The 26,515-nt window shown below is 35.3% G+C and overlaps 1 protein-coding gene across 5 annotated transcripts in view; it reads left to right on the top strand.

Annotated features, from left to right (window-relative positions):
- LOC126481657 (signal transducer and activator of transcription 5B) overlaps positions 1-19,743 on the top strand; it is a 146,209-nt gene extending 126,466 nt beyond the window's left edge. For 4 of the 5 annotated variants that reach the window (XM_050105578.1, XM_050105576.1, XM_050105577.1 and 1 more), the window contains one exon: positions 16,714-19,743. In XM_050105578.1, the coding sequence (XP_049961535.1) occupies positions 16,714-16,849 (136 nt within the window). In that variant the 3' untranslated portion in view covers positions 16,850-19,743. Of the gene's footprint in view, positions 1-1,443; positions 6,787-16,713 lie in introns of those variants that run through there. The other variant, XM_050105579.1, reaches the window with a different exon arrangement.
- Positions 19,744-26,515: the final 6,772 nt, after the last annotated feature.

Raw genomic sequence — 26,515 nt, 5'->3', positions numbered from 1 at the left:
GCTGGAAATTAGATTTCAGGATTCAGTTCCAACCCGACAAAACCGTGAAATAACCCTCAATAGTGATGAGCCATGTTTGATATGTGCACGATACCACAGTGTAACAATTAGAAAGTTTTATTCCAGTTTCATTAGGCTTATTATTTGTAAACAGTGGTGTTTCCTCAATGTTTGAATGAAGCTAATGGAAGTCTACAACAGGTTATTCCACTGTCTTATTATATATTTATTATGTTGGACAGATAAAGGTCAAAAAGTCATAATGTATAGCTTCTTCTAGTGCTTAAATTAATGAAATAAAATGTTCTTACATGTTACTTTAATAAAGTGTGTGCAAGTACAAGAACACATTAAAAACAGTATTATGTATTGCTGAATAGAGCCCCTACAGTCCATAACTGCTACTGGCCACAGCGATCTTCAACTAGCTTCAGAGTTTTGTCTCTCATGGTAGCATTCATTGTTCAAATGATGTCAATGTAGTGTACGCCAACTTGGTGGAGAGCTTCCCATGCTGACTGTCTCTGTTGCTGTGCTGCTGACTGTCCTTATTGCTGTGCTGTGATGACATGCACATGGTGTAACCTAGAAATGTCCCCATGAGGTATGTTGACAGTCTGAACAGTGTGTGCATTTTTCTGTTCATGACTGGAGATTGCACACACTGCTGAACTACACTGCAAATGGATGTTTTCTTTTATCTCCATTACATTCGTTGCTCTACACAATAATTTCCTATGGTCAAAAGAGTATGAGGAGATCTGTGAAATGGGGTGGGTGGTGTAGGAACAATGTAAGTCATCAAGATTTTGTGGGTCTACAATTCCTGCGAAAAGTTAAACAGCAATGAAAGTAGCCATTGGAAGCTGATAGCACTGCACCAAAAAGTTAATTTTTTTTCATCTGCTGGGTACAGAACGAATATTTCTCTTTGATTACCATGCAAAGAGTAAAACAATAACTGGTTCAATCTTTGAAAGTTTTGTGGCCCAAGTAAATGCAAAAATGTGTCAGAAGAGGGCTGGGTTGTGGGGAAAATCATGTTTCATCTAAAAGGACCCACACATTTTGGTAATTATTGTTCAGATTTCTTGTCATTAGTTATTAGACAACTATCAGAACTGATCTACTAATTTCTTTGTTATGGCTGGAATTTCTTACATACCTGGAGTTGAGCACGGACACTACATAGTTTTAAACTGCCAAGAATTTTGATTTGTGTGTTTTCTTTCACTTACAGTTAAATTCTTTGGTTAGAGTTGTTTTTATCTTTTTTCCATTGCCCTATAATACTTCCATTTTGTAACATTGTGCTTTTTACAGGGCCTTTTTTTATCATTCAGTTTTTACTGTGTCTGATGTTAGCTATTTGGTTATGAAATAAATTACAGAAAGCTTTCCAAACGCAGCATTCTGATATTTTGCTTTTTTATTTAACACCAGTTTACATACTGTGATGGATTTATAAAAGGATGTTTGCCAGTTTTACATCCATGACATCAAACACACAGTGCAGCTGGCAAGGAGTGATTGTGTAGTGGCATAGACTGAAGTGTCGCCAAGAGAATTCCGTAAATTATTTTAGGATTAACTGCTGGATGACATAGTGGTGATGCAGTTGGACATTTTATGCATCTGAATTGTTTTGTTGCATTTAAATTTTAACTTTTATATTAAAATATTTTGTAGAGTAGTAAAATGTTCATCTTGTCATCAGTTTTTATACCATTTTTCCTTTTTTCCTCATTTTTCAAAAAGGCCTTTGTGTATACATTTTATGACATTAAATTTTCATTCCCAGTTTGAAAAGATCTCTTATTACTGTATTAACTGATGATTGTATTAGAAGTTCCTAAAATGAATCTGGGGACTGATGCTTGTAAATAACCCACTTTTGAACATATTTTGTCTACTTACATGTACTAATGAAACATTGTCATTACTGAGAAGTAATCAAACTTACTGTGTTAAATGTTGTGCATGATTTTGCAGCCTAAATTTTCTGCATTTGTATTCATACTACGTGTTTACCAGCCACCAGAATTTTGGGTTAGTTTAGAAATATTCCTTTTTTCAGCTGTTTCGATTGAGTCATTAACGATCGGGAAGTAATTTGTTGACAGCGGCTGGAATTTTGATAGCGGTGAAGACAGACTTTTTTTATTGTTACAAGACAGCGGTCCAGTTCTCATGATGTAGGCGTTTTTTTTTTTTTGAGAGAGTGTAGGACAATGCAGTTCTTTCAGCACTGTAGAAATTGTCTCAGTTCTCAAAATGAGGAATCACCCTGTCCTACATTTCTGTTTATCACACCGTCCAAAAATAATGTTCATTCTGATTCCATTAATAAACATACAGATTTTCCTCTGTCAGTTTTTCTTTATGACTTTGCTCCAAATATGTTGCAGTAACATTTTTTACCATTTCCCACCATATTACATTATCTTCATAAATGTCAGATTTTTTTGTGTTAAATGACTCCTCTCTCTGAGAAATAGTATATGTCATGTGTTGTGATAGTATGCAATAATTTTAAGGAGGCCTTCTCTCTTTAATATTATTCAGAACTGGTATCAGATGTGATGTTTAAAGGTTAGATCTAATTGTTTGTGTCAGTAAAAAAATAAAATCATGCCCATTCTCTGCCTATTTACATTTTGCACAACATGAATCAAACCTGATTTGTTGTTCAGAGTAGTGCTGCTTCAGATATATTTGAAGTTGCATGTTTGGTTTTTCAGTGCTGTGGATAAGAGACGAATAGTTTTGGTTTCATAATCGTTCAGAAGTATGTTGTAAAAACTGAAAATTTGTATTGTTTCAACATTTGAAAGGGTAAGAGTAGGCATATCTGCTAGATATATATAAAAGTAATCTTGCCTGTTGATACATGACGTTTGAATCATGTTGTGTGAAATGAACTGATAAAATGGTTACAGTTGTTTTTGATTGACATAGTGTCTTCTCATTGTGTATGTCTATAAGATGTAATGTTGTGCTGTCACTGACATTTTCATAAACATTATTCTATATTGTGTAAATATTTTTGTAACTATAGAATGTTTAATGTGCGTTGTTTTGTTGTGAGTTGATAGTTGTAACTTGTCAGGTATCAGTGATACCTCAGAAGTTTTAACAAAATTTTATTAAAGAAAAGATGCAAAACAGAAATAAAGAAAAAAAGAGAACAGGGTAAGTGCGGGAGCAAAACATGTATTGTACTTAGAATTTTTATTATTATATTGTTTATAATAATAATGTTTATCGAATGATATATGGCAGTAGAAGAAAGATGTGTAGCTTAGGTATATTTGTCTTTCATGAAATTTTTGAAAATTTTAAAAGAAAATAAAATAATACTTTAATCACATCAGTATTTGTGGAGCATTTAAAGTAATATTGACAGTGTTTATATTCTATTTCAAATTGAATTCTGAGAAAGCTAACTTTGCAGGAATGTGTGTACTGTCTTTAATAACTGGGGTGTGTTTCATGTGTGAGGAGGTAAATAATTAATGCTTGGTTTAATATAGTTGATGATTTTCACAAATTAAATATCAAATTCTTTTGCATCGATGTAATGTGAACTTGTCAATTCTCACTAGCACCTAACAGCTGTATTATGTAATAAAGACTTTCTTTTTCGTATGTCAAGAAGTACAACCACATAGGAGAGGTCACTGTTCCCACAAGAATAATTGAGTATATGAATATTTCCACGATTATTTAGGTTCCTTGAGCGGTAATCTAATGTATGTATGGTGTCAGAAATAGCCGTTCTTTTACTCTCCATCAAGCTACATGTGAATTTACTTGTTGCCTTCCACTACCCTACCACTCTGTCCACACACACACACACACACACACACACACACACACACACACACACACACACCATCTTCTTCCTTGCCCTTGTTTGGAACACCCCCTCCCTCCCTCCCTCTCTCTCTCTCTCTCTCTCTCTCTCTCTCTCTCTCTAGCCTCTTTAGTTGCAGTATTCAAAGTGCTGTACAAGGTTCATCATGCATTAATTGAAACTTTCCAATAGACCCAGGTTCTCCTCGGAATGTGATGGGAAACTGAATGCAATTTTTGAAGAGAGTTTGAAACTTTGCTTTCTGCTCTCTGTATAAGTTTTGCTACCTTTTAACTAATATATTTCTTCGTACTTTGTGCATGACAACAAATAAATAGTCTGGTGACCAGTGAGTGCAAGATGTATGCAATATTCAGAACTTGTTAGCAGTGGTTTTCTTTTCATAAGCTGCTTTTAGTTCTGTTGAAGTTGTTTCTGAGATGACAGTTGAAGACTGTATATATGCCTGTGCTGAGTTTTTCCTATTTCTATGATGCTGTGATGATGCAGTATAATTATAATGTAGTTTGCAGTAATTACACAGGGATTTAAGCACTGGCTGCTGCTTTCCTGATACTTTAAGAATGCTTGATACACGTGCTATGAACATACAGATTGTTAAATTCCACATGAAGTTTAATGGCCTGTTGAGGTGAACATCCTAATTGGATAAGTTGTTGAAGAAACTGTATTCACTATAGTAACAACATTAACATCTCAGGTGATTTCTTCAGGTGTAACTGCTGGTATCCTGAAACACTGGTTACTTACATTGTTAATGGTAGTCCATTAGTGGATTAGATTTCTTTGAGTGGACAAGTGGGTTTCTTAAAATGAGATACTATTGTCTGATGTGGCTGAAGTAGGTACCACACAATTGAAACTGAAATGAGAATCAATTTGTACAAGTTGTGCAAGACCACATGATGTCTCATTCAGGTGGCATCAACTTATGATCATAACTAGTTTTTTTATTGTAATTTTGGAGCATATCTACAAAGCTGCTCTCGGTCATTGCTCCTTTGTGTGATACATATACTTTGTTTATTTCAGATTGTGGAAGTATGGGTTTAATTTTGTCCTTTGATTGGATGCACTTGTTGTAATCAGTAAATGAAGATTTTTTGGACCTTCATATAAGTGTTTGCATGCTTTCAGTTTCTCTTTGCTGATGCAGTGCATATGGGAAGACAATATATATTATTGAGTAATTGGAATTGTGAATTCATATTGCAAAAACACAATGAGTATTTCAGGAGAACTTATATTTTGTGTGTTGTAGTGAACCTAAATTCATTTGCTTCAGGATTCCTTTCTCTGTACACATTTATTTGTGCTCTCTAACAAATTCTTACATTGCTCGTCGTCATAATCGTGTTTTATCATACTCGTGTTTCATCATTACTTATGTCTCCCATCAGAGTGATGAATAAAGCCCTTTCATTTTTTGACTTTGTTGATCTTGATAATAGGACATTATTTCTTTAACATGTGCAGTGCTTTGCCACAGATAGGGCTATTAATTAGTCTTTGGATTGAGACTAGATATGCAAGTAATAAGATGAATGATTTCACTGATGATTTTTATGTGTCATTGGTACTTAAAAATGTTCGTTTAGATGCTTTTAGATAAGAGAACCACAGAGAACTATAAATGGAAAGGTCATTTTACCAGTGATTAGTGTTTGGTGTAATTATGTTGCATATGATAAGAAATATGTCTCTCACTGTTTCATAGTGAGAGTAGCAGCTTACAGAAAAACATTCCGTATCTTGTACACCTACTGGATGTTGATCCCTCTGTTGGACTTGCATAGTAGGAAAGGGACCCCCTCCCCTTTTTGTTATATAAATTATGGCAGGAATTATTTTTCTTGAAATAGATGAACCAAATTCTCAGAAACATTTCCTTTCACTTCATGTGCAGGTCATATTTTTTTTTATTATATGGCTCCCTGTAAACAGTCATGTCAAACTTTCTAATTATGATCTAGATATTCTTTAACAACAACCCATAGGAACTAAGTACTGCATTTTTAGTATCTGGACAGTCTTAAAATAGTTTAGTGGAATTGCAGACTAATTTTTAAAGTAAGATCCTCGCAGTGCTGTCTTTATTAATATCAAAACATTTTATGAAAACTCTATGCTCCAAGAGCTGTAGTTTCCCAGAATGTATTTCTAGTAGAAGTTTGACAACTGCACAGTTAATGATGTTCTGCCCAGCATTGATGGACCTTCCATATTTGTTTATCTTTTAAGATATATAATCACCTTATTTTTAATGATTCCCATTATTGTGTTGTACAGAATTACTCATGAATGTAACTTTTGAAATGTGCTATTAATATTCCATCCATGTTGACTTAACTATGTAGAAATGTTAGATAAATGTAATAGATATGCCTCAGGTATTTGGCTCTGGAAATGCAATTTAAGAAAACCTGAAATTCTCCATGATTAACAGCAAAGTATTTACAGAGCCTGACTTGTCAGATACAAATTTTACAGTGTGTTGCTATTACATAACAGACTTTAAGGCTGACTCTTTGACAAAATGTAACATATCTTTTTATATACTTTTCAGTTTTTTAACACTTCAGGTTTCAGATATATCTTGAGAGTTATTAACTGAAACTTTTGTAATAAATATATTATTCATATGATGTTACTGGTTCGTCAGAATGTTTTTAATTTTTCCAGTCAAAAATGTAAAGTCTCCATTTGTGATGTTTGTGATTTCAGTGTATACTATAAATAAAATGTTAATAAATGTCAATTGCTGTCATACGTTTCAATGTTTTTCTCTGACACTAGTTACTTCTTCACATCATCCCAGAATTATACTTGCAGAGTGAATCACAAAGTAGATACCGAAGCTATTACAGCATTAGCTCATTATCAACTGCATGAAAGATAAAACAAAACATATTAGCCACTAGAAAGTATTGATCCAAAAAGCTAACCATTGTATTTATTTGCTATAGGCATATTTTTCATTAAATTTGACTGTAACAGAGGTATATCAATATTAAATAGCAAATCTGTAGTTATTAATTTAACTCCTTTTCAATGTTTTGTACAGTTAGTGATTTGAATAGTAATTTTCTTTGACAAATGCTGCAAGTTGTTAACTGATTTATTTCTACCATTAGAAGATCATGAACTTGATATTTATCAAGCTTATGTATTTATACTAAGTTAATTCACGTTTTGTTTCTGTGTTCTATCTTAAGAAAGTAATGGACTGACTTAATCTTGGATGGGCATAATGTGTGGATGATAACAGATTTAATATATAACTGTGTGTTCTGACTTTGCATAACAAACGGTAGCTAATTTATGTAGCCACACGTTCTCACTGATTGAAGTAAAAGATAATGGTTGTTTACTTAAAGTATTTCTGTATTTCTACTTCATTCTGTAAGAAACAAGTATTGATACTTTTAAAAAAGTCAACTGTGCGGACAATTTTGAATTCTAAGTAAAAAAATGGTAATAGTTTTTTATACTTCCACTTGAAATATGGCATTTTTTTATGCAGTTTTAACAGGCACTGGAAGAACCACGTATGAAATCTGTTGTTATTTTCCAGTGTTCTACTAGAAGGAAAATTTTCTTACAATAAATCCTTGTTTAAAATGACCATAGTTAAGAAAATTGAAAAATAACAATTTAACATGTTTTTAAGTTGAACTATGAGTTCGTTCCTCTGGGAAGAAAGAGGGATATGTCTGCCATCATCCTCACAACTTGAGGGTCCCTCTCATAGTGGGCTCTTTGTCAGTAACGATTCTCAACTCCACGAGGAAGGAACTAATAGTTCCCAAAGCAGATAGAGTTTCCTGTATTTTTGTGTGTCTGTCTCAGCAGTACTAAAAAATTAGTCTCTTAATGGGAAGTATTGCCGCAGCAATTTTGTCCTAAAACAAGGATTGTATCATTATCATGGAATTCTTTAAATTTCATTTAAAATCAAAGCTCTAGGTGAGAAAAAATAGATCTTTCACGTGCATACATTACTTGAATTTCAAAATCTGTCAACAGCTACCGTAGTTGAATGAAGATTACTGCTAATGTGGAATGTTTTCACACGAACTTAATTTGGAGAATTATGGATTCTAAAAGTACATAATGCATTAGAATATTCCTTGCAATATTTTTCCCACTAAAGGCAGCAACTGGAACCATTTCTGGAATATTTAAAAGATGTTCTCTGCCCTCACCCCTCTGCTGCACTTCTGTGATATAGCTCACAAACATGTGGCATGCTACAGTATTTGCAATAAAAGTGATTTAATAAGCTCTCCAAATGAAGATGGATATGGATGCAAATACAAATTTTCAAAACGGGGGGGATCTTATGTGTGTTCGAAGAGAGGAAATGGTTAAAGATAGCAAGACTGTCTGATAAGTAGCAAAGACACTGGGAAATTTGTCTCAGTGGAGATTTAGTAGGCTTTTTGCATAACCCTATCAAAAGTGTAGATTGGTAATCACCATATACAGGAGATGTTGGGTCTCTGTCAGGCACAACAAAAAGACTGCTAAACATGTGAACTTGTGGCCTAATGGCCTACTTCTAAAGTAGACAAAACACACACACACACACACACACACACACACACACACACACACACACACACACAAAATTCACACATGGGATGATAAAGTGCTGCTTGTGGGAGCATACAGGGATATGGTGGGGACAGGGTAGGCCAGCTAAGTGCAGTTGGGAGGTTTGCACTTCACTGCCCCCACCCCTACCCTGGTATCCCTACCCCTCCCCACCACTTCTCCTCCTTACCCCCACTACCAGATTGCTTCTCTCATTGTGCACAGTTGCTCACTTTGCGGCCTTGGTGGCCACAGACAGTGATCGTTGTGTGTGTGTGTGTGTGTGTGTGTGTGTGTGTGTGTGTGTGTGTGTCTTCACTTTAGAAGAAGGCCTTTTGGGCAAAAGCTCACATCTTTAGCAGTCTTTATGTTGTGCTTGTCTGCAACTCAGCATCTCCTCTATATGGTGAGTAGCAATCTATCCTTTTCATAATATTGTCATTATTCGGTCCTGGATTTTCCATTGTTTGGTTTTACATAGATAAATTTTAAGATGGTATTTATGCATGCTGCTACTTAGAAAGGAAAACCTTTTTTGTTTTTATTTCATTTGATGTGACTAAGTCCAAGATGACCAGCATAGGAAGAGAGATTTACGTAAGTGCTTTCTTATTTGATTTTTTTATTAATTGTACCAGTATACAACAAAATCCAGTTCGTTGTTTCATGAAGTTGCAGCATATTTGATAAGCACATGTTTCAGTATTTGGAAGCTGCAGAGCAGCTGCAAGCTGGGAGATGTGGGTGAGAAAACCATGGAGCACTGCAGGAATTCTCCATGAAACCAAAGACTAGGGAATACAGGCTGTTATGTTCAAATCATTTCATTCATTTATTTTAGCTGTAGTAAAGTACCTAGTTTCCATATAAATTGAACACCATATGTGGTGAACAATAATTGTGTAGGCTTTATGAGGAGGATTGTCTTTGTTCTGATTCCCATAATTTCTGACTCCTAGTTACATTCCCTCAGATGACCACATTATCACATACCATTGATTTCTTAAGGAAAATAAGAAAGAAGAAAAAAGATGACAACTAACCTTTGTGATGAAGTAATAAATGATACACGCATAAAAAGTAGCCATGTCAGATGGGCTTCTATAATTTCAGTCTCCTTCAAGGCAGAGAGGAAGTTTGCACTTATAGATACATAAACGATACCATAACCTAACTGCTGCAAGTGTCTCATATCCTCTTGCATCCTCCCCGTGTTCATTGCTGATCGCTCTAAACAATCACACAAATTGTGGTGGTGCATGAAAAGTGTCAGTTTTTCTGGATAAATTTCTTTTCTGCTCAGAAAAAGGAGCCAATTTACAAAAATCTAGTAGTTGATGATATTTCTTTATTATGCACCTATTTGGCACTTATCACTTCCACCTTGAGGTGAATGGAGGTCTGTCCTATTAGTCCTGAGCAAGTTGGTGCAGTAGCTAAGACACTGGACTCACTTTAACAGATGTATTTCCTCATCCAGCTACACAGATGCAGGTTTGCATGCTTTCTCAAAACCACCTAAGGCAAATAGGAGGACAAATCATTCGGGGAGGAGGGGGGGGGGGGGGGGAGGGGGAGGAAACAGCCAACTTACATCCCCTTCTGTTGTTCTACTTTGCCTTGTAGGTAGTTGAGTACATCTGGAGAGTAGCTTTCTGTGCTTCATAAATGCTGACAGCTAGTCATTTGTAGCACGTTCAGACTCATTCGAACAAAACTGAATTTTAATTTGAATGATCTACTGAAATGGTAGTTTCCTTACATCTTTTGCAGAATGACTGTAATAAAGCTTTGATGCACATTTTAATACTGTTCGTTTGAGAAGACGTGGCAAATTTTTATAGAGTTACATACCTCAGTTGGTAAAAAGGGAACCCTTACAGGATCACTTTGGCTGGCTGGCTGGCCAATTGTTAACAAGCTTTTTTCTCAGGAACTGGTAAACATATCAAGTTGAAATTTATGTTGTGTATTTAGGTCCATAGTCCCGTGATGATGTAAAAAAATGTAAGTTTCTACATATTATAGTAAAAAAAAAAAAATAGGGCCTTTTATGCAATATATTTTGATAGTCGCAAACTCGCTCATCAAAACCTATAGCATACTTCCCAATGATCTAGAATCGTGGCATTTGGCAAGAAGCAAGGTTTCACAGTATCTGAAAATTTTAATTTGTTATTATTTCACATGGAAAAAAATATTTCTTTAGTCATTTGTTACCTGTCTGTCTGTTAGGACCCCTTTTTCTCCTCTACGGAGGATCAACAAGCTCAACTGCTGCTCATGCAAAAGGGTATGTCATCTGGTGACGTCACATGTCCAACGTTTGTCATCCACTTGTGAGGTATTTCTTGACATTTACAGCCTCGTATTACCTGTATCAGCATCATCTACATCACTTCAGGTGTTCTTAAATGTTAATAATCTATATCCAGCAGTTGCCTTATATAGATCTGGCTATGATAAAAGAGTAATACATGTCTCTGTGAACCTCTCCATTCAAAGGCGCAAAGAGATTATATCAGAATTGTATTTAACATAGTTTTATATATTGATTTATTGTGAAAGAAAACAATAATTTAAAGACTTAATTCATATTCAGATGTTCAGTAAATTTTAATATCAGTAAATTCTAATAAAATGATGCAGTCATAACCAGTTAATTAAACTGTAGAGTGAAGTATAACAGTAAATATTATTACCAGTGGAAGCAATTATCATTTTTCTACAAAGTGTCTAATATCATGAAATTTAGTCCTTATTTGTTTGCAACTGTCCCCAATGGAGAACAAGTCCTTACTTCTTTTGCCACTTCATAATAGTTTATATTGTGTTTACCTCTAACTTCTTTCTGTAATTTCTCGTATTATTTGAGCAAAGGAAACCTATGATTGAAGATTGCACTAAAGATGGGATAGGTTATTACAGTATATCTACAAGTCCAAGTCAAACTTAAAATAAATATCTCCATATATTTCCGTTTATATCCTGGTCCAGTTGAGTATCAGTATTCATTTTCAGAAAAAGTTTTAATGTGTTATTTTTTCCTGAAGTTTATTGTTCCTGTGATGTTTGAATTTAGGTCACTTAGAGAATGGCGGTGTTGCTGACAAGAAATCACTTAGATAAAAATTTAAAGATTAAAATCAAAGCAACAATTTTCTTGTGTAATGTTCCCAGTTCTGAAACTATTACGTGGTGCTATCATATGTCTCAAGGGTTTTTTCCTTCTACCAGTGTTTAATTCAATTCAATAGTAACTCGTAACTCCATGTAACATGTAGCTCTAGTCTCCAGTGCACATTTTTAGAATGTCTGTGATTGCTAAATTGCAGAATAGTTCAGATTGTATGTGAAAATTTAGATTCTTCCATAGCTGCCTGGAAAGAACTATTTTTGGAAAAGGTAAATCCATATCACCACTGCCAGTAGAACAGTAATTAGGCGTTCATGCAAAGTTTATGGTAGATGACTGTTGTTGTACTTTATTTACATATTGGTGCAGTGTTCCAGAATGCATGTTCCAGATGTGCTGTTGCTTTCCTCTTTACATTATGGCTAGGTCCATTCCATTGACAAAGAAAATGACTATATCGTAACCAGTTTCTTCCTCTTTGCTAAATTTTCATGAACCATGCCTTTCCAAAACTGACAATCAGTGATGAAGATAGAAGGCTAATAATAATGCAAGACAAGAGTTCAAATCCCAGTCTTGCTACCATGATTTAGGGTTCTCCATAGTTTCTTCTAAATCATGGCATGCTTTTGTTGGGATAGTTTTTTCGACAATGCAATAAGTTCTTTTTCCCATTCTTATCCATCTGAGCTAGTATTCCATCTCCATACCATTTTAAATTATTATTCTCTCTCTCTCCCCTTCAGAAAGGTTTCTACTGTGTTTCCTTGTAAGCATCTAAAATCCATACCATATGGGGTCATTCCAGATGGTGGCCATGCATCCCAACCATCCCTCAATATAATTGGAAAATCCTTACAAATTCTAAGGTAGCATTATATACAAGATAAAAAAAAAAAAAAAATTGTGTTAGTAAAAATCTCTGTGGATAAGGATTTGCAACATAAGTGGTGTAAACTCCAATGGGATGTGAAAATTATGGAACTGATGCACAAGTTTGTGGAAAACAACATGCAGAAATGTATTCAGCAGTGGAGGCATAAAATACAGATGTTTATTGATCCAAATGGACTCTGATTGAACGTATGTGGTATATACCTAAATTTGCAGCTCCCCCAACCTCCCTCCCCTCCCCCCTCCTCTCTCTTTCTCTCCCCCCCCTCTCCCTCTCTCTCCCCCCCTCTCCCTCCCTCCCCCCCCCCCCACTTTCTCCTCCTTTCACTTACGAAATTTGTTATTAACAATCCAAACGAATTCAAAATTAATAGCAGTGTACATAGCTACAACACTAGGAGAAAGGATGATCTTCACTAATCAAGGTTAAATCTAACTTTGGCTCAGAAAGGGGTAAATTATGCTGCCACAAAAGTCTTTGGTCACTTACCTAATAGCATCAAAAGTTTGACAGATAGCCATATAGCATTTGAAGGGAATTAAAAGAATTTCTGAACGACAACTCCTCCTGCTCATTAGATGAATTTTTGGATGTAGTAAGTGGGAAATTCCCCCCCACCCAAAAAAGAAGAAAAAATATTAAGTGTCATGTAATATGTTGTGTCTTGTATAGACACTTTTATTAACCTGATAACCTAACACGTTCCACATCATTATGAAGTGTCATATTCATGATCTATGGAACAAGTACTAATCTAATCCTCTTTTTCTCCTCCTTTTAGGCGTCTTCTATAGTTCTGAGAGGAACACAACATGTCCAGTTTTATGAAACTTGTCATATTGTAGAGCAAAATTAAAGACCAAAAAACGTTTTTTCACGCCATCATAAAAAGTACCTTAGTAATGCGATCAGTCTTGTTTTATCTTACTGTTTCCATCAAATGTAATTGCCTTTTTCAATGTAGAAGCCTACTTTGCCAGTTGTCTGCATTCTGACTTGGCTGCCATCTCTCATTCTTAATAAATGTTTTGGTGATGAAAAAAAAATCCTCCTTTGTTGTATTGGCTTCTAAATGGTAATAAAATAGTTCATGAAGATTCTTGTAACAGTCTCCATTGAAGTATTTACTTCTTCTTTTATATCAATTTTTACTTTATCCTTAGTCTTTCAAATGGGCGAGTGGGCAGTTTATTTTTATAATTTTAATTCTGTTCCTTGCCTGTCTTTGGTCGGAACACCAGTTTACTGTACTTTTTTCATTATCAGCAAGTTTCTCACTAGGTCTGGTTTGTGGGACACATTCCCCAACATATCAAGGTTATTAAAGGTGAATTGATCAAGAAATTACATGAATTTAACTTCAAGTATTTTTCCATTTTTTACAATTGAATACCTGTTAGGAAAAGTGTTGTAACTCTGAATATGCAAATTTTTCAGGAGAGAAGAAAGACAAATAAACAAGCCAAATATTTGTGAATGCTTCTTCTGCCATTGGTAATCAGTTTAAATGAGTTTAACAATTATTAATGTACAATAATTTTCACAGTGTGCAACTTTAAAAACCAAGATATGAGAAAAGATTTTTGGATGTTCATGCAAAAACATTGTCATTCCAATGGAAGTAGATGATTTTTCAGTTTACAATGTTTATGTCACTGAAAGTATTTAGCTTTTAAGCTATTTCTTGGTTTTATTTTGTATAAAAATAATGAAACAGAAACCATACTTGTAATTCACATTACTCATTGTTAGAGCTTCCCATTGTTTAACAGAATTCACTGAAGGCTATAAATATTGTTGCAAAAGAATGTTCTGCAGTGATTAAACATCACATTGGGTGGGCTATTCAATTCAGTTATCACAGGCGGAAATGTAATGTTTTTACCCCTGCATAGTTTTGCTAAGTTTGCAGAGTATTAAGGTTGCAAATATTTGTGACTCTTGTGGCACTGAAGTACTGTCAGAGAGTCTGAGGCTATCTTCATCCAAACATAATCTGTCATTTCGCATTTTGGGTCTTTGTGGATTTGCTTTTCAGTAGTGCACAGATCAATGAAATCTCCTTGCTTCTTGTATCAAAACAAAAATTAGTTCTTTGGTCTTGCTTGTTTGTAACCTTCTCTGTATGATTGTGCAGTCTTGAATGTGCTGCTTCCATCTGAAAATGGTGCAGTTTGACCTCTTTTTCAGTTTTTTTCTGTTTCATTTTCACTGTTAACTAACTGAAGAAACAGTCTGTCATGATACCCATGAGTCAGAATGTGGTACTCCTAAGTGTAAATTACATTCTCCCCAGAAAATAGCTCAAATTAATTAACATTCAGTGTGGAACTCAGGCAGAGCTTTTCATTTTTATGTCTTGAGTAGTTGCTTTCTTGTTTTGGTAGCTTCTCAGTGTGTTTCTTTAGAAAATCCTACAGGTCACCCTGCAGTTTGTTTAGACATTTAGACAGTTTTCATGCTTACCCCTTCTGGCTTCAAAAGGACCTGCCACATTTTATCTCTGTCGTACCATTTGCCGAGTTCTAGCAGTGACTGTATATACCATGCACAAGCTTTTTCAACAAACCTGAATTTGTTCTGAATTTCTTCTCAAAAAGTACTAATTGTGCGGTGCCTGCACAAAATGGCCTCCTCGGTTTCCTTGCATTTGATATCTGCTATTTCAGTGCATAGTGAAGCTAATGTCTTGATTTTGCATTATAGTCTTAAGTTGCAGAATTCCTCAAACAGCAGTTTGTTGACCTCCAAAACTTAGTGTACTATATTGGTATTTACTTTTGCAATTAAAAAGAGAGCAATTCATATTTATAAGTAAAGTTATTTATAATACAGGCAACAATAAGGGCTCTGATTATGCATTAAAATGTAATATATGCAATTAATCTTATGAGTCTTCCATTAAATACATTGGTTTTGTTAGACCGGCTTACAACATTTTTGAACCACCTGTTTGGCAGAGATTTTCCCAGGCACTGGTTTTTTGTTGTGGGCCATATATTGTTGCCCCAAATTCTGTTTGTATTTCTTCCCATTCCTCCTCCATTTATTATACTTAATTTTGCATTTCTGTCCCCTGTTTATATCTTTGCACATACTCCAGCCTAGCAACACTGACTTTCCTACTCCACTGTTACACCGTTTCAGCACCCTAGTGACCCACTGAGAAATTAAATAAAAGAAAAAAAGGGTTCTTAATGTACATTTTTGCCAACACACCTTTATACACAACTCATTCTTACTGCATAACTTTTATATGTGTAAACCCAGCATTCTAGAAAAGTGGGTTTGCTGGAAGATATTCATTTGTGCTGTGTTATATGTCTTTGTGCACTTGGTAAGTTATTTACTGTTACTAAAAAGCAAAAATTTCTATTTTTACTACTAATGGAAATGGCAATAAATTGCTTGGTTTCAGTTGCATTAATTATTCTCTTTGTCAGATTGTGGATTTAGAAACATTATTCTGCATAACAATCTCAAATTATGTCGTAATAAAGGAATGTGGGCAGCATTATGCTTGAGGATAGAGAGAGGGAGAGAATATGATACTGATACAGACACAGAGAGAGAGACATGCACGAACTCACCTGGAGTCAACTAGAGAAATTAAAGCTCACTGAGGAATAAAATTGTTTAAAAAAAACTGATTTCCTGTCGTTGAATAATACAGTGACTGCCAACTAATGATTTAGTTGGGAATTGACATAAATGCAGTTAAATGTGATGTGACCTGTCCAGATGCTGATCTGGCATTTCCTGGAGGCTAGCAATCATTTTTTAGCACACTGGCTAGATTACAGTAAAAGGTAGCATCACATCATTATGCACACTTTTATACAGTTATGCCCTCTTCATATCAATGTTTTCACCTTTCTTATAAGGCACTGCTTGCCACAGTGCAGTTTTGTCAGGGCACATTTTGTAAAATGAGATAATGACAGTATTTCTTTCTATCCTTAAGCTCAGCAAGCATACTGCTGCTTCATTCCCCTGTTGACTAGAGGTGAAACCTTGTACATAACAGACATCACTTTGGAGTTTCATTTGTTCATGTCACTTCAGTAGTGTCTGTAATGTCTTAGGTAGCGTAATAAATATAGTCAGCAGTGAATTTGTTTTGCATGAAATTGAAGTGGCATGATTTTAAAACTCCAGAGAGGTAAATGTTGTGAACAAGAGTGAAAGTGTCTGTCTCTCTGTGTGCAGCTACCCTGGGGTTTCGAGTGGTGGTGATGTCGACTATGATACAATGGCATACATGGATCTCAGTAGTATTGATGATGTCGCCTTCGACTTGAATAACCTGAACTTGCCCGAACTGATGCGGTCATTAAGACAGTGAAGATACTGGATAAGGTATGGAGCCAGGCATATATATGAAATTAGTCATTTGGTAGCCTTTTGACAGCTTCATTAACTTTAATACTATCAGCTTGTTGCACCTGGTCCTATTGTTTGATACTTTCATCTTATGATAGTTTTCTTTTTTTTTTTTAATAAGACTGTTACTCCTAGGTTAACACCATAACTGGTATTTGTGCTTTTTGAAATATATTTTTGTGTTGTAAGTGGTGTAATGCCTAGGAAATGGTGCAAACTAATGGACTGTGGATTGTTAACATTACATAGCCTTTGATAAAATATGGAAAAGTTGGAAAGTGTATGTGGTGTTTTATGCGTGAAAATTTAGTGCTCTGGATGTTCTCATGTTTGCATTATATTGATGACAAGGAAGCTTTATTGTCAGTATCTCCTTTACAAGCATCTTTGTGTAAAAGAACTTAAGTCAAAACATAAAAGAATTTTTCCTTGTCAGATGAATGTTTTTGTGTACAAAAGTGAGAAAGTATATTTTTAATTGATTATTAAGGCTTGTATGAAAGGAAACTGTAAATCGTGAATAAGTTGTTATTATTACATACAAACCTGGTGACTGCCAAAATACTTCTGTAAATATGATGTTTTATTGTTGATGGTGTAATTGGAAATAGGCCAAGTATTAATCTTTTGTTGTATTACACAGCTACTTCAATTTATAACTTATTGTAGAAATTTTAGTGTTTATATGTGCCATAAAATTACCTGTATTTGCTGTTAATGATCACTGTTAGAGAGTGATGTGAAGGGATATTTACCTTGCTGTGATTTCTTATGTGTTATATCAGTTGTGGAAGTTTCATAGTTTATTAATGAATGTTTGTTGACATTGGATGTGAAGAGTGACACGCTGACAATCATGTAAACTGAAAGAACAGTCATGGATTGTTTGTGGCTGTGACTAACGTAGATAAGTGATAGAACCCATTTTAAACAGAATTTAGAGTTTGGATAATATCAAACAATGCAAATAGAAAGAGTTCATGGAAACACCTCTTTAGTTGTAGGGTAAAAGAAAAATTTAAATTTAAGCCTGCTTGACTCTTTAGTCACTGTAGGTACAACATACCTTTGTCAGTACAGTTCCTCAAATTATGTACTAACCAACATGCACTTAGACAAATAGCAATTATCATACAAGTCTTTCTATTGCCCATATTCATTTCATGTTAGCTTTGTATACTCTTCATGCTGAATGGAACTAAGTTGAATACGGGCAAAGATAATGGCATTGAACTACTTCACCATGGCTCACGCCATTCAAGCACTTGTAATGAAACACTGAAATTTTTAATGTCAGTACCAGTATATTTTTACATCAGGTAAGAGTTCAGTTCGACAGTTAAAACAAGATCTACTATATTTAGATTACTGTATGTTATTGTGCTAATCTAATACTAATATACAAAATGCCATATTGGTAACAATGATTTTGACTGTTGTTATGTCGACATTGAGCTTGACTTTATGGCACTTTTGCTGTTTATAGATTCTATAAACTTTGTAAAATATGAAGTCACACTACAGTACACACAAGATGACAAGTAAAGATGTAGGTGTTTTTTTCCCCACATGATAAGAGAACATGTTGCAAAGCTATAGCAACATACTGGATAAAAGTTATGTAGGTAATATTATTTCTTGTGAGGTTACATGCTGGATAGGTATACATTCCTGATTATAGTGCGTATTATACCTTTCACATTTAAAATATGTTCAAAACCTTTCAGTGTGAAATTTTTGCTATTTTTTTTTTTTTTAATTTTTTGTGGAGAATAGAATGCAGATTTTGTTCCTGTTGTTGTTGTCACAGTATTTAAAGACTGTTCTGCTTTTAGAAGCATCATCATCTTTTTAAAAATTTCATCAGTTTCTCAGTACTCATCCTGAAAAGATAAATGTGATAAAAGTTTTGTTACAGACTTTTTGTCTCAGTTTCCACCAACATACACAGTCCCCCATGCTCTGATTTGTTTGGAGTTAGATCTTTGCTAGCACAATGAATATACATAACAATTATACAGTAACTTGAAATACAAACATCAGGGCACGTAAAATCAACTGCCCTTTGTATGCCTATATTCAGACATTGTGCAGTTGAAAGGCAAGTAAACAAAATGTTGAAACCATAGTAGACACCCCTTCCTTAAACTCTTACTTCATTCTGGTCTCTTTTCCACACCATTAGTGAAATTTGTAAATGTGTGAACACTCTTCTGTTTTCTCAATACTCTTCTTCTATTCTGTGCCTCTTACCTCAGATGCACGTGGACTACTTCCTGCCAGACACCACTTGTCGGACATTCATGTGTGGGTTACCACATTTACCTGGCTGTTCCAGAACAATTCTTTCATCCCCTTTCCATTAATATGTTATGTTGAATGTTTTAAAAAGTTCTTGGGGTATTAACTGAATATTTGTCTGGAAGAGAAGACAAGGACTACCCCCTACATTAGTTACAGAGCTCTTTCTTTATTGGAAATACTTGTAACAATCCACCTGTTTCATTTGTTCCCTCACTTTATCAGATAACTTTCTCCAGGATTTGCAGTGCACAAGAAACAATAAGTGCCATCTAATAAGACAGCGTATGATTTTCCTCAGACTGCTTTTTGTTTTTGGATCAAAATTGTAGGTAAGATGCAATATTGGTGCTGTTAAGTACATGCATTGTGGTACATAGGTATGGTTTAAAATGAACAAGTTTGCTTCGAGGTACAGGTTTTAGTGGAGTTCCACTGAGTTAATTGAGATTGTGAATCCTTGTAGTAAAGTTTGCATATGGCTTGGCTGTTGTGGGATATGCTTTCTGAACATAGAATAAATTTTGTTTTTCTAGATGAAGGGGGGGGGGGGGGGAGAAAGCTTCAGCAAGTTACATCTGGTTCTGAGAGTAAAGTGTTTCAGTATCCATGTAAAGGAATTATGAGCATCATATTAAGTATTGTTTGCCATTTGTCTGTGCTTTACGTGTATTCAATCATCTGTTTATATACCTCATGTCTTTGTCTCATGTATTCTGGAAGTATAATTTTCTCACCAGTTTTCCTTTTATACTCTCACTTATTTTAAGCTGTGCTTATCATCCATGTTCCACCTTGCTCTGTGCTCAGTGGAATACTTACCTGCCAGTTATTGTCTGATACATACTCTTCATATTCATTTGTTTATTGTATATAGACATCTTTGTCAAGCATTTAATATCAGTCCTTGTTCGATAGCTTTAAGAATACCTGCTCTCAGTAGAGTGTTTTATGTTTACCGTGTTGTCTCAGAATGGTTGTAAACTACCATATGCCCGTAACAGCAGATCTATGTATTAGCATCAGTTGAAAAATGTGCCTTCATTAAGCTGAACACTTTGCCATATTTGCATATAAACATCGCATTGTTGGATTGCATAAAATTGTAAAAAAAAAAAAAAAAAAAAGTATTAGCCACACTACACAGTTAATAGTTTTCCTAAAACAGGATGATAAGTAAAATAAATAGTACTTTCAATGTTACAGATAATTAGATTTCATTTATTATTGGTATTTAGCCCATGCCTAAGCTTTGTAATGAGATGAAAGTATAGTTCTGTTTATATGCTAAAAGAAACTCATGGTTTGTGTTAGTGAAAGTTCTTTTCAGTAAAAAAGGAGTGCTGAGTGTTTTTCCCGAGGAGAAATTTATATAACATGAATATAATTTGAATCAACAAATGGTAGTCAAATAACTAAACTAAAATTGTGTTTGTCAGGAAATTCATTTTCAGTATTGCAAATACTAAACTTTCAGTTGTAGATTATCCGAACAGTTATTTGTATGTCTGTGTTATTGCAATGACAGCTTGCTCAGTATTTTGTGAAGTGAAGAAACCAGAAGGGACAACCCTCTTATAACAAATCTCCTTGCAGAGAGTTGTTTTATTTACTTGACTCATTTTACACATCAGGTAAGTTTTTGAAATTTTAAATAAAGCACCATCTTCATCTGGTTGCAATAGCCTTAACTTTGTAGCTGAATTTTATTAAACCACTGTGATGTATGCCTTTATATGCAACTGCAGCTGTAAAGTGGATAAGGACATACAGTGATTTTGTTCTATCACACAGTTATGTTCTATAATGTAATTCAAAAAGTACAAATAAAAAGATGTTGTCAATTTTTGGAAATATGTGTTGCGATTGATGGCTGTAAATAAACAATCAATATGTTGTACAAATCAATATTTGAATAAATCAGTGTCTACAGTTATTGGTATGTAATGTGATTGACAGTGTACTTAATTCGTCCAAATACTACCTCTGTTTTTTAACAGTCTGTAAGATATCAAGTGAATGTGTGTTATGAAACAGCATGAACAATGTTATCGCTTACTTATTGAACAGGTGTGGTAATATTGATTTTTGTATGGCCATGTCCAAAATTTGTAATAAATGAAAGTATACACACATTTTCCTCCTCCAAAGGAATAATTGTTGTTCTAGTACTGTTGGCTGTGGTTCATAAGAAGAGGAAACTGGTGGCTTCATTGGGGCTACAGGCTGTGCATTCAATCCATTTTCCTATATTCTACACTTTATCAAAATATGTTTAATGATGTTTATTGCAGAGTTCACTCATCTCCAGTGTATTTGTGAAAAGTTGTGTTTGCTGTTTCAGTATAGTAGTTTCCACATAACAAGGCTAATATTTTATAAAAGAGCTGCACAGAATTTTATGTTGAGAGCTGACCAGTGGAGAAAGGATAAAGGAAGGAAAGAGACAAGATGTTTTAACATCTGCTCCAAGAATTAATTGATCTGTTTCTGGCTTTGGAAGGAGTGACTATTCAGCATTTTACTGTACGTGATTGTGAGACTGCCAGCCATTAACTAATTGTGTGGTTGTCAAGTTATTTGTTTGATCTTCAATTCAAAGACTGGTTTGATTGCACCTCTTCACACTAGTTTATTCTAGATAAACGTCGATATATCTAAATAAGTACTGCAATATATATCCATCTGAAATCTACTTATTGTACTCATGCCTAGGTGTCTCTCTACACTTTTTTACCCCCACACTGGTAACCCCTGTTATCAAATTGACTCTTCCATGACGCTTCAGGTTGTGTTCTATCAATCAGCCCCATCTTTTATTCAATTTGTGCCATAAATTTGTTCTTTACCCAGCTTGATTTAGTACCACCTCATTAGTTAATCTACCCGCATAATATTCTGTAGCATCACATTTCAAAAGCTCCTATTGTCTGAACAACCTAATGTCCATGTTTAACTTCTGTATGACACTACACTCCATACAAATACTGTCAAAAGACTTCTTAATACTCAAATTTATATTAGGTATGAACAGATTTCTCCATTTCAGAAATGCTGTTCTTACCACAGCCAGTCCACATTTTATATCCTCTTTACTTTGGCCATCATCAGTTATTTTTACTGCCCAAATAGCAAAACTCAATACTAATTTTAGTGTCTTATTTTGTAATCTAATTCCCACAGTATCACTTATTTAATCTGACCACATTCCATAACCTTTGTTTTACTTTTGTTGATAGCCACGTCTGACAGAATTACAATGTCATCAGGTAGCCTCAAACTTTTATTTCTTATCCCTGTACTTGAAATACTCCCTTGCCCAATTTCTCTTTTTTTTCCGTTCCCACCTGCTCAATTTACATATTAAATAACATGAGGATATTCACCACTCTTCTGTAAATAAATTGTGTCTACATTTTGCAACCAGAACTTATTAAATTGATGTTTCATTGGTATTCACAAATGTCAGCATCTTGCCTTCTTTTGAATTTGAATTATTACTTTCTTCTTGAAATCTGAGGGTATTTCCACTGTCTCATTTATCTTGGACACCAAGTGGAATAGTTCTCGTATGGCTTTTGTTCACAAAGATCTCAAAAATTCTGTGGGGAATTTTGTCTATTCCTGGGGCCTTATTTCCACTTAGATCTTTCAGTGCTGCTTCAAATTCTTCCCCCGTATCATCTTCACGTACTTCCTCTTCCCTTTCTACGGTATTTTTTCCAAGTCTGTTTTGCTTATACAGACACTCTACACATTCCTTCCATCCTTCTTTGCTTAGTAACTGACTTGTCATCTGAACTCTTGATATGCAAACAGTTGATTCTCTTTTCCAAAAGCCTCGAAATTTTTCATGTCAACAGCATCTATCTTTCCCATAGTCATACATGTTCCTGCAGCTTTCCATTTTTCATGCTGCTTAACCATTTTGCATTTTCTCACTTTTAGATGTCTGTATTCCCCTTTGCGTGCTTAATTTGCTTCATTTTTATACTTTCTTCTCTCCTCAGTGAAATTCAATATTACCTGTGTTATCCACGGATTTCTACTAGCTGTGACTTTTTACGTCTATGATCCTCTGCTGCCTTCACTATTTCATCCCTCAAAGCTATCCATTTCACTTCAGTTGTGTACCTTTCTCTTGCTTTAGTGTAATGTTTCCTATTATTCCTTCTGAAACTCTCAACCGCCTCCGGTTTTTTCAATTTATCCACGCCATGTCTCCTTAATTTCCCACCTTCTTGCAATTTCTTCAGTTTTAATCTGCAGTTCGTAACCAATAAGTTAGGATTGGATCCACATATGACCCTGGAAATATCTTACAATTTAGTATTTGGTTTTGAAATCTCTGTCTTGCCATTATACGATCAATCTGGAACCTTACAATGCCCTCCATTTTCTCCCACATATAAAACATTTGTTCATGATTCTTAGCAATGACTACATTATGCTCTGTGCAAAAATTTTACCAGGTGGCTTCCTCTTTCATTCTTTTCCCCCCACTACAGGATTACAGTTACCCATCCAAATTAATCATCTTATTTAACTATCTCCATAACTTCCTGTATGCCGTCTTATATTCTTGCGCTCTCTTCTTCATCTGCAAAGCTTGTTGGCATACAGTTGTGGTGGTGCGTGTTGGCTTTGTGTCTGTCTTTGCTGTGACAGTGCAGTTATTATGCTGTTCATACTAGTTAACCCACATTGTTATTAGACTTATTCCTGCATTGCCCCTATCTGATCTTGCATTGATAACCCTGCTCTTCCTGCCACCAAACTTCACTAATTTAGTCCCCCTACATCTAACTTCTACCTATGCATTTCCCTTTTTAAATTCTCTAAGCTATGTATCTCATTAAGGAAACGAACATTTTACGCTCCAGCCTGTGGAATGCCAGTTTTCTTTTTCTAGATGACGACATCCTTCTGAGTATGGGAGACTATTTTACCTCTGTATTATTTTATCCAAGAAGATGCCATCATTATTAAACGGTACAGTAGAACTGCATGCAGTTGGGGGAGGGGGCAGATAATGGATATAGTTTCCCCTTGTTCAGCTGTTTACAGTATAAGCACAGCAAATGTTACAAGACCATAAGTCATCCAGTCTGTTGCCCCTGCTACTACTAAAAAGGCTATTCTCCTTCTTCAGGCTGCATGGATTAACTTTGCCTCCCCACTGTAGCTGCACCTAGAGTATGGTGTCTGTATCATAGATGTGCTAAGGCGGGACACTGCGCATTTAGAAAATGAAAAAGACGCGTAATATCCCGATCGCCAAAGCAAGTAAAGCACGGAGCTGGGAGCACAGGACTAGCATGATCAAGGAAGAAAGAAGCGAAAAGGTGATAAATACAACGAATGGAACAAACCGCGGCAATAAAAGCAGTTTCAGTGTCCTACCTACAATAAACGAGTGCTCTGAAGTGGATATAGGCCTAAAGGCAGAAACAACAAGGCAACAAATGTTTACTAGGCCAAAAAGGGTTGGTCGTGTGAAACCCAGTGGCTGTAGAATTCCTGTGGTAACAAAAAACAGTTTTCATGCACTAGATTCAGATATAAATGTGGAATCCACGGAAAACTTTGACAACAACAACACGTCGAATCTATATAGTGACAAGCACATGAGCAGAAACTTCCACAATAAACGTGAAGAAAAACTCGAAGTGAAAATATTCTCTGATAGCCATGGACATGAAATTGCAAAAATACTACATTACAGTCATTGTATACAAGCAACTAGTATTGTCAAACCAGGTGCACCCATCCAAGAACTCATTAGAAACATAGAAACTGAAAATGATCGTCATATTGTCGTCATAGCTGGAGCCAATAATGTATATAAAAACGATCTCCACAGTGCAACACAAAACCTTACGGCAATACTGAATTCAACAGAAATCAGTTTTTGTAGTCAGAATTCCACATAGGCATGACCTTTCGGAATGGTCATGTGTGAACGTGGAAATCATAAAAGCAAACAGGCAATACTCAAAGATTTGCAGGGCCTACCAAAATGCATATTTTATAAGTATGGACTGCAAAGAGACTTACACGAGACATGGCATGCACCTTAATAACAGAGGCAAGAAGATTCTGTGCCAAAAATCAGCATGATACTGAAAGCATCTGGCAACCAAAAAGTAATTGCTGCTCTTCCAGTTCCTTGCTTGACGCAAGCAGAGCCTGAGGAAATCGTTACTTCTATAGCAGCAGTAGAGGTGGAAGCAGCAATTGTACCTACACACATAACAAATGCTGCAGCAGCAGTACCTACCACACTTCATCTACAGGATTCAACAGCATACAAATCTCCACTGTCACCAGTTGCCACAACAATGTCTACAGCAGCAGGAGCAATACCTATCACATTTCATTAGCAAGATTCAACAGCAGCAGCAGAAGAAGAAGAAGAAGAAGCAACAACCTTATCTCCTCAGTCGTCAGATGGCACAACAGTGCCTCCACGTACCATAACAGCAGTTCTATCAATTCCTGTAGTAGCAGCCTCATCTACAATATCATCACAAGGAGGGAAGATTAGGCATGCAATAGTAGATGTGCTACCACCCCAAGTGAACAATTTTTTAGTAAAAGGCAACAAGAGGCAGAAATCCAAAAGATAAGCCTTGTAAAAGGTTTGAAAACCAATCACCATAGTGTTCAGTGTGTGAGCAATAAGAGCATGGATCTTAAAATATGTTACCTTAACATTCAAGGACTGAAAGATAAAGAACTTATCATAAATGAGTTTGGTCTTGATAACCAGTTTGATATTTTTTTGTCTGAACACTGGGCTAATGAGAATGAACTTGCAGTTACCAAATTTGACAATTTTAGTATAGTAAATAGCAACTGTAGGAAAGAGCACATTAGAGGTGGTGTGCCAATTTATTCCAACCAATCACTCAACTGTACAATAACCAAACTAGACCTAAATTCCTTGTGTGATGAACAGCACTTTGAAGTTACGGGTATAATCATTAATAGTCATAAGCTAATAGTAGTATCCATGTACAAATCACTAAAGGGAAGCATTAACATATTTTTTAGGAAAAATGGACATGCTACTGAGTGAATTAAGTAATTAAATGGCTACACTATGATATTGCAATAGGAGGTGATTTGAATGCTGATTTTGATGTAGTGTTGCAGATCTGGAAAACTTACTAAGACAACAGACCCACAAGAAACAAAGCATGTTTAGATAACATCTTTGTAAACTTCAAGACCACTGAAAACACATGCGAAGTTGTAGTGTTCCCATTCTCTGACCATGACTCCGTACTCTAAATTATGCAAGTAAAATTCCCCTCAATAGGAG

Source organism: Schistocerca serialis, chromosome 5, assembly GCF_023864345.2.
Source record: "Schistocerca serialis cubense isolate TAMUIC-IGC-003099 chromosome 5, iqSchSeri2.2, whole genome shotgun sequence".
Lineage (NCBI taxonomy): Eukaryota > Metazoa > Arthropoda > Insecta > Orthoptera > Acrididae > Schistocerca > Schistocerca serialis.
Note: the sequence above shows the minus strand (reverse complement) of the source record. Positions and strands in the feature narration are given on the sequence as shown.